This window comes from Helicoverpa armigera, chromosome 8 (genome assembly GCF_030705265.1).
Source record: "Helicoverpa armigera isolate CAAS_96S chromosome 8, ASM3070526v1, whole genome shotgun sequence".
NCBI classification, from domain to species: domain Eukaryota; kingdom Metazoa; phylum Arthropoda; class Insecta; order Lepidoptera; family Noctuidae; genus Helicoverpa; species Helicoverpa armigera.
The window spans coordinates 5,867,869-5,879,006 of NC_087127.1; the positions used below are offsets into that span (position 1 = coordinate 5,867,869).

At 34.9% G+C, this 11,138-nt stretch overlaps 4 protein-coding genes across 6 annotated transcripts; 2 read left to right on the top strand and 2 right to left on the bottom strand.

Annotated features, from left to right (window-relative positions):
* Window positions 1-1,791: 1,791 nt before the first annotated feature.
* LOC110372825 (THO complex subunit 4) lies at window positions 1,792-4,031 on the bottom strand. The gene is made up of 4 exons (XM_021329806.3): window positions 3,681-4,031; window positions 2,625-2,844; window positions 2,331-2,534; window positions 1,792-2,139 (listed from the first exon to the last, which is right to left on the bottom strand). The coding sequence occupies exons 1-4, from the start codon at window positions 3,897-3,899 to the stop codon at window positions 1,985-1,987; spliced, it is 798 nt and encodes a 265-aa protein (XP_021185481.1). The 5' UTR covers window positions 3,900-4,031; the 3' UTR covers window positions 1,792-1,984.
* A 317-nt stretch (window positions 4,032-4,348) lies between these two features.
* LOC110372866 (U6 small nuclear RNA (adenine-(43)-N(6))-methyltransferase) lies at window positions 4,349-6,733 on the top strand. The gene is made up of 7 exons (XM_021329875.3): window positions 4,349-4,626; window positions 4,870-5,083; window positions 5,176-5,316; window positions 5,423-5,558; window positions 5,633-5,749; window positions 5,833-5,993; window positions 6,146-6,733. The coding sequence occupies exons 1-7, from the start codon at window positions 4,522-4,524 to the stop codon at window positions 6,715-6,717; spliced, it is 1,446 nt and encodes a 481-aa protein (XP_021185550.3). The 5' UTR covers window positions 4,349-4,521; the 3' UTR covers window positions 6,718-6,733.
* Window positions 6,734-6,934: 201 nt separating this feature from the next.
* Window positions 6,935-9,026, top strand: LOC110372844 (high mobility group protein 20A). 2 transcript variants are annotated; one of them, XM_021329839.3, is made up of 7 exons: window positions 6,935-7,320; window positions 7,408-7,567; window positions 7,789-7,922; window positions 8,030-8,154; window positions 8,335-8,460; window positions 8,534-8,693; window positions 8,780-9,026. In XM_021329839.3, the coding sequence occupies exons 1-7, from the start codon at window positions 7,068-7,070 to the stop codon at window positions 8,917-8,919; spliced, it is 1,098 nt and encodes a 365-aa protein (XP_021185514.3). In that variant the 5' UTR covers window positions 6,935-7,067; the 3' UTR covers window positions 8,920-9,026. The 2 variants fall into 2 exon arrangements, with proteins under 2 accessions (XP_021185514.3, XP_021185513.3); XM_021329838.3 differs by having other exon boundaries at window positions 6,937-7,320; window positions 8,027-8,154.
* Window positions 9,027-9,475: 449 nt separating this feature from the next.
* Window positions 9,476-11,137, bottom strand: LOC110372845 (histone RNA hairpin-binding protein). 2 transcript variants are annotated; one of them, XM_021329840.3, is made up of 5 exons: window positions 10,996-11,137; window positions 10,509-10,592; window positions 10,275-10,374; window positions 10,051-10,170; window positions 9,476-9,806 (listed from the first exon to the last, which is right to left on the bottom strand). In XM_021329840.3, the coding sequence occupies exons 2-5, from the start codon at window positions 10,561-10,563 to the stop codon at window positions 9,629-9,631; spliced, it is 453 nt and encodes a 150-aa protein (XP_021185515.3). In that variant the 5' UTR covers window positions 10,564-10,592; window positions 10,996-11,137; the 3' UTR covers window positions 9,476-9,628. The 2 variants fall into 2 exon arrangements, with proteins under 2 accessions (XP_021185515.3, XP_063891823.1); XM_064035753.1 differs by lacking the exon at window positions 10,996-11,137 and adding an exon at window positions 10,838-10,957.
* Window position 11,138: the final 1 nt, after the last annotated feature.

Below are 11,138 nucleotides of genomic sequence, written 5' to 3' on the forward strand. Positions count from 1 at the left end.
CAGCTATTTTGGTGATTTTAGTCTTTAGTACGGTAGTTTGTTCTACAATCATATTGCAATAGTTAATCATTTGTAGACAAAATGATTCATTATAGTCGTAATCGTAATCGAGTCGGGATTGGATCTCAGTCGAACGTGAATCGTATGTTGCAATGGGGGATTTAATTTTTACTCTTTTTTTAGCTGATACCTAGATCATCGTCGTAGAAAGGAGGGTTGAGCGTCAACTCATATCATATTCACTTCGATTATATCAACGACGTATAAATTTGGGATCGCATAACGACACAAAAAATTAAAACAAAGGAGAAAAGAAGTAAGATTATCCGAATGTCCCAAAAGATTTGAAAACAATTTGTCTATAAATCTGGCTTAGGGTGATACCACACCAATCGATCGATAGTCGACCGGTCGGCTAACCAATCGATCGTTTGCCGGTCGATGGCATCGATCAACATCGATTGGTCTAGTAGAAACTATCGATCGACGTCGACTTATCCATTCTACCATCGAATGATTGGTGTGGTAACACCCTTACTTGAACCAAGTTACTTAAAAGGTTCGGCGCTAAGTTTTTCCATTTTGGCAAAGGCCCAGTCACGTTAGGTAGGTACAACGCCATCTATCATTGTTTTGGGAACTAAAAAATCGCAAAAAGAAAATCTCCATTATAGTCTGTTTTTTAATCTCGTAGACTAAATTGACACTTGCAAAATGTCAAACTTTCTAATAATTTTGCTAGCTCTGTGGTGCAGTGTTGTACTTACGATACCGGTTCGTTGAATCGTAACTTTTTATCTATAATAGACGAATTTAATATTCATTCAAAGTTTTCTATTTAAAATTCACGTACGTACACATGGCTGTACGGTAGACCGCACATCAGTGGTAACTGTCATGCACCTTAACTCAATAGTAATAAGTACGATTTTCCTATAAAACTGTTACCACTGACCTGAAGTTGACTGTACGACGTGCTACAAACTGCCAGGGATATCTGACCACGCAAAGCCATGCGTAATCATCAAGGATAAGCCCATTATTTCAGGATGACTTATTGTAAAAAGTTACGATTCAACGAACCGGTATCGTAAGTACAACACTGCACCACAGAGCTAGTAAAATTATTAGAAAGTTTGACATTTTGCAAGTGTCAATTTAGTCTACGAGATTAAAAAACAGACTATAAGTACCTTTTCTCCTGAATCCTGAACGTTATTCGATATATTTTATATCGTTTTATTTAACGATCTTGAATCTTTTGCAATTTGACAAGCACACTATCTTGTACTCATATTTTATATTAATCAGTTTACTTTTATGGAAATACCTAGGTACTAGCTGCTTCCATCATCTGCGGCTTCGCCTGCGTAGTTCGGCTATATCGCGTTTCCATGAGTCCGGGATAAAAACTATCCTGCTTTCTCAAGGTCAACTCTATTTCTGTACCAAATTTTATTAAAATCAGTTCAGTGGTTTAGACGTGAGTTACTTTCGCATTTATAATATTAGTACGTATTGAAATACTATACTGAACTCTGCAACATCACTTCAATGGCAGAATATATTGTGCTTATTATATCACAAAAAGCATTCTTGTAACATCTTTCAATTCAACAAGTGTTTGAGTATGTGTTGGTTTCAGCTTTGCTCATATAAATCTTTATATCTTTTTGTACATAATAAATATCTACGACAAACATAACCAGTATACACAAATTGTCTTAATGAACATCTGGAAATGCATCAGAGGAGTACAATGAAAAAAAGGGAAAATGAACATTTTCTGAATATGTACCAAAATCGTATGTTTATTAAATCATAACATTGAATCAAAACCACAATTTATTTTAGCATGTGCTATTTTTTGTGTTACCACAGCTAAGGTATCAAGTCATAAAATATCCACTGTCAATATTGAGTCTCTTTGTATTAATCTAAACTTATAATAGAGTGTCTCATGCACAACACTTGCTGCGAACTTTCACTTAATTTCTTTAACATAGGCATCTAGTTCAGCATCCAACTGTTCGGCGGTGGGCACAGGACGCTTGCCGCGGCCTGCCCCAGTGCCACCGCGTCCGCCGCGGCGAGTGTTGCCGCGTGACCCGCCGCCTCCCTGATTTCTGCTTGCTCCACCTGTTGGGGTAACATATTTATATGCAAATATATCTTTTTTTACCATCAAAGGGTTTTTGATTTTAATGAATATTTCTTTTTGGATGTGTTTATATTAATTAATTACTTTATAACAACCGAACTTATCCTGCATAACTACAGTATGGTCTGGCATGTTAAATGGGAGTCATAGTTTCAGATATGAATAGTACCTCTACTAATGTTTCGTCGAACTGGTCCACTGCCGCCGCTGTTTCCTCCTCCAATGCGCCCTCCTCTATCTTCAGTCCTAAAGCTACTGATTTCAGATGTCGCTAATTGTATATTCATTGCTCTTCCATCTAATGGCACCCCATTGTATTGCTTCATTGCTTTCAAAGCATCAGCTCTTCTGTCAAACACCACGTCCGCAGTACCTAAAAAAAATGACATCATAAGCACATAAAAATCTCTAAACTTGCTACAGTAAACTGTTCAAAATATATAAGTTACAGTCATAGGCTTACCTAAAGATCTTCCAGATCTATCATAATGTACAGCTGCACTCTTCAGAATGCCAAATTCAGAAAACAGCTCCTGAATATCTGAATCGGAGACTCCAAAATCCAGATTAGATACTAACAACTTGGTAGGACCAGTCGTGATAGCTGGCATGGCATTTCTCTGAAGCTTCCTTTCACCAAAGTCATTGAACATGTCATGTTTCCATGCGCTGTTAACATCGCCCTGAAATAGGTGGTCCTTCAAAGAGCTTGCCGAGTGGCAGCTCTATGCCTGATTGAACATGATTACACCCGAGTGTAATAGTGCGGCATACATATTAGTTACATACTCTTCTACATTTCAGTAACAATATAACAATTTTACAGTGATACAATTAAATTACAAAACAATGTTGAGTTAATAAACAAATTAAAATGTAGTTTTCCCAAAACATGACATTTTGAATTATATTGTCCCACATTTTAATAACAGTTCTTTGGTTATTGCACTGGCTGGCACACACTCGCGTTGATTTTATACTGCATCTTGCAAATAAATCAGTCACAAGTAAACACCAGAGCAGATTGTTCACTCGATTCCATGGCGAAGAAAACACGGTGACTTAATCTCACTAACTTTACTGGCACATCCACAATAGCAGTGAGAAATGAAGTTGATTGTCGGGAATCCCAGAAACAGGTCACCAGGAGCGTGCTGTTTGTAGTTGCATTTCGTTTTTTAGCTTTCGATGCCAAGCTGCAGTTATATTGCAGAAAGGGGTACATTCCAATATAAACGTAGAATTGCACCAAAGAAATCTGACAAACGCGAGTTACATTGGAGGAGTGTTGTCTCGATGCCAAAATAAGACCATCATGATCTTTTGACAAGAGCGAAAATATGTTACAGCAGGTTTTAACTGCTACATACAAAATGGCCAAAATGAAAATAGTCGTCATTGCAACTATATCGTCCAAACATTTTATTTGCGCGTTAAGTTACATTTACAAGATGCGTCATTTCACCACGTTTGTCCGCCATTTGCAATTTGTTTGTATAACTTGCTAAGTATTATTTACCCTTGTGTAATTTGTTGATTTAGATATACCGCCACGATTTCTTCCGCGCAAAACGCCTCCCGTGCGGCCATTTCTAAATCCAGCACCAGCACCAGCACCTCCACGGCCGCCTCCAGGTTTTCTGGTAGCATTGAATTTACGTCCAGCACCTCCACCTCTAGGTGCTTTCTTGTTTGCTTTTATAATATCATCTAAAGCCATTTCAATTTGGTCAACCATCTTGGACACTGTTGTTAAATTGATTGCTCTTTAATTTCAAACTTATTTGTATTTCCCCTTGATCCTTGAGAACAAACGCGCACGTCGATGACACAGAGAAAGAAACGACGTCAATGGAAAGGAAGTGAAACAGAGATACACACCATAGACAATAGTTCTCAGTTCTACAAATCAGCAGTGCTGCCAACACTGGATGCCAAACCCTACGCTTTTATAGTGTGAGTTGAATTTCAGGGTACAAGATGTTTGTTAAAAAAAGATCCTTCGCCACGTTCGATTTTGATAGGTTAACTTTTAGTCACCTAATATAAAAATGTACTCTGTAACTAATTCAAATAGAAGTTCTCCTTACGTTTACCCTACACATTGCGTTTTAGTATTTTTGTGTCAACGGTGTCAACAAACTATCAAATTCTTTGACAGTGATGACAGTTTGTTTGTCACTGGCATAAGTGGCATGGAAACCAATGGAAACTTGCGAAGTTGCGATTTTCAAGACAAGTTCAGTTCACTTCACAAGTTCTGATTCAATTTTTAAAAGCTATATTATTTTATTATTTTGCACAAGTTATTGATAGTTTGCGTTGTGAAACGGAAAAAGATTTTACGTGGTCAACAAACGATGGCTCTGAATAAATATATGCACCCCCGTAATATTTACAAAACACCACCAGATTTTGGAAAGTTAACAAAATTATTTTCAGAATTTTCTGCTATATCCAAAGTGGTAAGACAAAGAACATTGTGGTAATCAAACCCTAATACGACGTATGGCAGAAATTTCCCTAGGAATCCGAGTGAAACCGCGGGAAAATGGCTAATAAAAATTTAGATAGCTTATAAGGTTCTGAGTGCTACCTGAAACTCAAAAGATAGTTACATGCAACAAGTATTTCCTTAAGGTCATAAGGAAGGTTTAGGAAATGGCTAGATTTTATATAATCTTGCTTACAACTATTAAATGTTTCAGGATGTCACAGGCAAAATCACGATTGATTTCAAAGATCCACATTCACTGCGAATACTTACAAAATGTCTTCTGAAATCAGATTTCAATTTAGACGTTGACATTCCTGAGGATAGATTAGTTCCAACACTGCCTTTAAGGCTTAATTACATACTATGGATTGAAGACTTACTTGAATCAATTCAACGAAGAGACAATATAAAGGGGATAGACATAGGTAAGTATCAAAACCAAAAAAAAAAAACTCAATATTTTTGCACTTACAAAGAAATCCAATAAACAACTTTCATATATTTATTTTATATATAGGTACAGGCGCATGTGCCATTTACCCATTGTTAGCTGCAGTAAAAAACAAATGGAACTTTCTAGCAACAGAGAAGGATTCTGAAAGTTTATCTAAGGCTCAAGAAAATGTTCAAAAGAATAACTTACAAGAAATCATTCAATGTAAGTACCTAAAAATGGTGAGCACCATATGAATAGTCAAAATATGTAATATGTTATTATAGAAAAGTTGCAAGTTTTAACAGTAACTAACAATCATTTATTTCAGTGAAGAAGAACACAACGCAGTCTATAATATCACATGTTTTTAGTGACAAGCCTAATCAAGAATTTGATTTCTGTATGTGCAACCCACCATTCTACAGTACTTTACAAGAATTATATGAATCAAGGAGTCCAGCTAGGTTTGTGTTATCATAAACATAAAACTTCATAGGATATTTCAATAGTTGGTGTTAATAATGTTCTTATTTTACAGATTACCTCCAAAGAATGGCTTTACAGGATCACCACAAGAGTTAATCACTGAAGGTGGAGAATTGGAATTTTGTAGACAACTCATTAAAGAGAGCAAAATGTACAAAGAATGTATGAAGTAAGTAATGTATTACATCAATTAAGTCCAATGACCCTTTATAAAAAATATAATCTTAAATAAATTGTGATGTTTGCTTTCAGCATATTTACTACAATGGTGGGTCATAAATATAATGTCAGTGTTTTAATACAACAATTAAAATTTGAGGGAATCAAACACACCCACACTGAGTTCTGCCAGGGTCGAGTTACCAGGTGGGGGCTAGCTTGGACTTTCAAGGATTACGATTTGATTAAATTGGGTAAGCTATGTTTTCTTTAATTATTATATTTGTGCCATAATGTGAATCTATGGAATTACAAGCTTTTGCCCGAAAGATAGAGCTCCCAGAGAGTATGTGAATTCCTTCCTTTAATTGTTCTGCCTTTACCTTTTATGTTTTATTTTTTACAGTGCCTCCAAGAGACAAACCAAGAAAGAAACATACACCAACAATCTATGTGCTGCCCGAATTACCAAATAGTGACAATAAAACGGACATAGCACTAAACAAAATAAAAGAGATACTTGATAAATTAGATATAACAAATAACTTGATTGATAAGCGTGGTAAAAATGTTACACTAGATATAGTTGCACATACCAATACTTGGTCAAATCAGAGGCGTAAAAGAAGACTGGAAAGAAGAATAGAAACTGTCGCCAAAATAACTAAACCCAATGAAGAAAAAGATGAGGAACATAAAACTAAATTGAATAGTGAATCAGTTTTAGGTTCTGATTCACCAGCTTCAACCAGAGATGATGAAAGTGTATGCAGTCAAGATATATCATTTGATAGTTATGTAGATGATCAGTTGGTTGACTCTGTACAAGTATGTAAGAGACAACCACTTGTACATGCCTTTTTGAAATTGGTAAAAAAAGAAAATAATACTCTACTTGAACTTGAGTATCTTGATGGTAATGCGGGCAAAGAAGGTTTGCATCAAATTGCGCAATACATAAAAAACAACTGGAAATAAATGTGTGGTTTTATAATCATTTTTTTTATTACTACCCTAAAAACATGTCTATAAAAGCCGAGCGTTATGATATTGAAGATAGAGCAGTAATTTTCAGCAATAGTATTGTAGGTCTGGGAGCCGCCTTATGTTATGCTGTCTAGTTTGTTTGCCTGTGGATGGTCATCATTAATGTCAAAACCAAACCATAGACAAAGGTAATTTACATGTGTCAAACAGTCGCAAGTATTTTATTTCTATGGTTGTTGTCGTCCGATGCCGATTATTAAATAATTTATATTGTATTCAATGTATGCATTATCACCTACAGAAGTAAAATTGTAACTAGCTATTAAGATTTGCGTGTAACCATGGAGTCTGAACCTCCACCAAGTGAAGCACCAACAGAGTCGCCCAGCACTCTTAATAATGAGGAGGAAATAATCAAAGAGCCAAATTCAAACGTTAATGTTGCGGCACCGGCAGCAGCCACTGCAAACGAGTTAGCTGCTCCCCCGGTTCCTTCAGCTGTAAAGGACACACTAAAGTCTAATTCGAAAAAACCTAAGAAACGTAAACCCAAAGTTCCTCGCGATGTTACAGCTCCGCGACAACCTTTGACTGGTATGTAATATTAATATGATTAATAAATCGAGATAGGAGATGGTTGTGATTAGTACTTGTGTTAACCTATTATTTACAATTTTTTAGGCTACGTAAGGTATTTAAATGAGCGCAGAGACCAATTGCGTGCAGAACAACCAGACCTCGGTTTTGCCGAGCTAACACGCCAGCTCGCCAGTGAGTGGAGCAAACTGGGAGCTGAAGAAAAGAAACACTACTTGGATGCTGCAGATCAAGATAAAGAAAGGTATAAACATTATTTCATTACTTTCAATTATATTTGTTAATATTTCTACGCAACAATGCAATGTTTTTCTAACTAGATAACAATGCAAGTATTTACCTGTCTGAATCGCTTGAGAAGAAACCCAGAAACAAGCTGAAGGATTCAATTATTTTTGAAAGTACTGATATCTATGTCATGGATGAACAACAAATGCTAAGGCATATAATTTTTTATATTTAAAGGTACATTCGTGAATGGGCAGAATATAAAAAAACAGATGCATACAAAGAATTTAGAAGACAACAGATGGAACAAAAGGATACAATATTGACAAAGAAAGTGAAGCACAACCCACCTGAGAATTCTCTACCTGCAGGTATAATAAAAGGTTTAGGAAAAAGTCATTGCAATGAACAAATAGTTAAGTAGTATTTCTTAAGGTTATTTTAAAGTACCTATTTCAAATTAAGTGTTTTGTAGCAGGGCCTGCACAGGTGGCAATGGATCAAAATTCTTCTGTTAATACAAATGCTGTAGCTGCATCACCCGTAGTTATTCCTCGGCAGCCAACTCCCCCTCGTCCCAGACCTTGTATAACTCCAGCTTCTGTAAGTATTGTTCTTAATCTTTGAGAGTTAGGAAGTTTATTAAAATTATTAAATATTCTTCTCTTAACACTGCCATCATTAAATACATTTAATTTCCTCAAACTCCTTATCTGGAATTACTCATACTTGTCACCAATTTATATACTTATCTTTAATTTGTTACTTATTGTTTTTTAAAAGGGGGAAGAGTTGACAGCTGGAGATACTGACATCCCAATATTTACTGATCAGTTCCTTCAACATAACAAGCTGAGGGAATCTGAACTTCGTCAGTTGCGGAAAGCTAATTCAGATTATGAACAGCAGGTATTTACAAAAAAATATATAAAACACAATTATTTTCCAGAATTTTTATTACCAAGAATTTATTTTATTTCAGAATGCAATCCTCCAAAGACATGCTGAAGAAGTTAGTGGTGCAACAATGAAACTTCGCGCTGAAACTGCAGCTGCAGCAGAACGCACGGCCGCCCTTCTGACTCATCGCCGCACACTTGTTGCAGCACTTGTACAAGCACTACAGTTAGTGGCAATTCCAGGTAAACAATACCTGTTATTCAGGTAATAGATAAAACAATAGATTATTGATGACAAGTTGTTTTTACTGACACATACTTTTCTTCAGGTGGTCCCACTGGAGCTACAGAACAGAATATTGAAGAATACTTGGAGAAATTGCAAAGTCTTGCAGCTGATGGCAAAAACAGTGCAGTTGTAAAGCAAGCTCGGGACATCCTCAATAAGATAGAATTACCCATTAACTAAATATTAAGTAGTGTGTTGTATCTTTTCGCAGTATTTGTTAAGTCAATAAAATATCAAAATGTGTATCAATATAAGTTACATTAAATGAATAAAAGGCTATTATGATATTAATCAGTTTTATTTCTCTTCTCTTATATAGTAGTATGAGAAAATAATAATGGACTTCAGTAATAAAAACATTTGGCTAGTTTTGTGAATTATAGGAAATAGTTATTGTATACATTTCTTTATCATATACCCAGTTTTTTTGCCTATATAGTTATAATATAGTTTCTTTATGACATAAACATCATATATATAAATGGATATTTCACAGTTGACTATTTGTAGAAACAAAGATATGGTAATTCAAGAGAAAAACAAGTCAAGAGAAGGCATGGAAGATTATGATTTGGACAGTAAATCATCAATTAGCTTATTCCTAGCAGAGTGCTACCTACTCAACATGCACAAGGAGACCTGTGTAATTTTGGTTAAATACATTTGATCAGAACACAGGATAAAGTACCTATGTATAACAACAATGTCAAAGTACTAGATCAATTTTGTTTTTGAATTGAAACAAAACAAACCTATGTAGTAAACCTTAAAGCTATGTACATAGCTACTATAATACTTATTTATATATGCTTATACTAGTTTTGTTAATATTATCTTTCATCAATCTTTATTGATAGATATGAAGTCACTCCTGAGTCCGCAACTTATTTTAAAAATTTCCAGCATCTTGATTTTCATCATCCCCTTCGTCATTATTATCTGAATTGGCATTTGGATCATACTCATGTAATTTTTTTCTCCACATTCTAATTAGAGTATCCCATGACCTCCTGCTGTATTTAGTAAACTTATCAGGTGTTTTTGGATGATCTTTTGTGCGCTCATCCCTGAAAAATAACCATATAGAAATTTATTTTTAAAAAATAACTGTAGAAAAAAATTTAAGGTGAAAATCTAAATTCATTTATTCAAAGTAGGCTGAAAATCATCACTTTTTGAACGTCAAATTTACAAAAGACCAAAATGCCTGCCCTTCACCACTTCCTATGTGTTTTTGCTGGGAAGAAGTGGTGGAACAAACTCCCCAGCAATAATTCTGTCTGTATGGTTTGAAGTTTGAACTATACATACATTTTCACTTGGCCAATGTAATTGTGGTATCCAACTGTGTTTTTTCCATAGTCAATTTGTTTTTGTCGTCTTTGTAATATTAGGGGATCAGTTTCCAGTTCTAATGGCTTTTTTGGTGGACTGTAAAAAATATACATTTTAATGAAAATTCAGTAGTTTTTATAGTTTTTTATTTATCTCCTTCAAATTATATTGCATGCATTTTTCATAGTAGGACTACAAACCATGGTTTACTGTCAGTATCAGCCTTATTGTTTGGTTTTGACTTCTTTCTGCTGTTTGAGTTTTCACGACTGCCACCTTTTCCTGTTTTAGGTTTCTCATCTGAAATGGATAAGATAAATCAATACTAATTATGCATTTTGAATGTTAATTCTATCCTGCAAATTCTTGTGCAGTTAAAGTTTTCAAATTATTGTAGAAAGTACTGTAGCATTTTGTATTCAAGCTATACTCACTCTGAGCTTCATCCATCTCATCAGCCCAGCTCCTTTTAGAGGTTATTTTATTCATATTAAGCCTAACCCAATCTTAATTTATATCTGGAATACAAAATATTAACATTTAGGAACACTGTCATCTTAAATACTTAGCATGCTTTATTATATACCTATTAAAAACGTACACAAACGCCAAGTTACATGTAGTTCACTCATAGTTATAATAATCGCATTTTACAATCTATCTCAAACTAGCAGAAGAAGAAAAATAGTGAGACACCAAAACGATATAGACTGCCTATACGATTATATGCATTAGAAAAAAATATCGTATCAATGTTCCGTACTTATAGAAATTCGTTGTGACTACAAAAAAAGCATTGTTGTTATAACAGGAAGATGCACCATTGAAACACGATGCAATGCTAGCAAATATTTATTGTTCATATGCGATGCCCTCCGGTGTTTGATATTCGTACAAAGTTTAGTAATACGATTAACATACCTACAATATACTGCTTACAAGTCCAAATCACTCATATTACATTTAAATTGAATAATAAATACGATAGCCGATGATAGTGACAAGTGACAAGAAATGAAAACGCGCGAAAAATATACAAAACAGTCTAAAAATTGTCAAGACAT

Excerpts from the sequence above, each read along its gene's own strand:
- LOC110372866 (XM_021329875.3), top strand. The coding sequence starts at position 4,522 with ATGGCTCTGAATAAATATATGCACCCCCGTAATATTTACAAAACACCA. Across the intron at positions 4,627-4,869 it reads TTTCTGCTATATCCAAAGTG|GATGTCACAGGCAAAATCAC; the intron begins GTAAGACAAAGA and ends TAAATGTTTCAG. Across the intron at positions 5,317-5,422 it reads CTTACAAGAAATCATTCAAT|TGAAGAAGAACACAACGCAG; the intron begins GTAAGTACCTAA and ends CATTTATTTCAG.
- LOC110372845 (XM_021329840.3), bottom strand. The coding sequence starts at position 10,563 with ATGAATAAAATAACCTCTAAAAGGAGCTGGGCTGATGAGATGGATGAA. Across the intron at positions 10,375-10,508 it reads TGAGATGGATGAAGCTCAGA|ATGAGAAACCTAAAACAGGA; the intron begins GTGAGTATAGCT and ends TATCCATTTCAG. Across the intron at positions 10,171-10,274 it reads GATACTGACAGTAAACCATG|TCCACCAAAAAAGCCATTAG; the intron begins GTTTGTAGTCCT and ends TATTTTTTACAG.
- LOC110372844 (XM_021329838.3), top strand. The coding sequence starts at position 7,068 with ATGGAGTCTGAACCTCCACCAAGTGAAGCACCAACAGAGTCGCCCAGC. Across the intron at positions 7,568-7,788 it reads GCAGATCAAGATAAAGAAAG|GTACATTCGTGAATGGGCAG; the intron begins GTATAAACATTA and ends TTATATTTAAAG. Across the intron at positions 8,155-8,334 it reads CTTGTATAACTCCAGCTTCT|GGGGAAGAGTTGACAGCTGG; the intron begins GTAAGTATTGTT and ends GTTTTTTAAAAG.
- LOC110372825 (XM_021329806.3), bottom strand. The coding sequence starts at position 3,899 with ATGGTTGACCAAATTGAAATGGCTTTAGATGATATTATAAAAGCAAAC. Across the intron at positions 2,845-3,680 it reads AATCAACAAATTACACAAGG|GGCGATGTTAACAGCGCATG; the intron begins GTAAATAATACT and ends CACCTATTTCAG. Across the intron at positions 2,140-2,330 it reads TCGACGAAACATTAGTAGAG|GTGGAGCAAGCAGAAATCAG; the intron begins GTACTATTCATA and ends TTACCCCAACAG.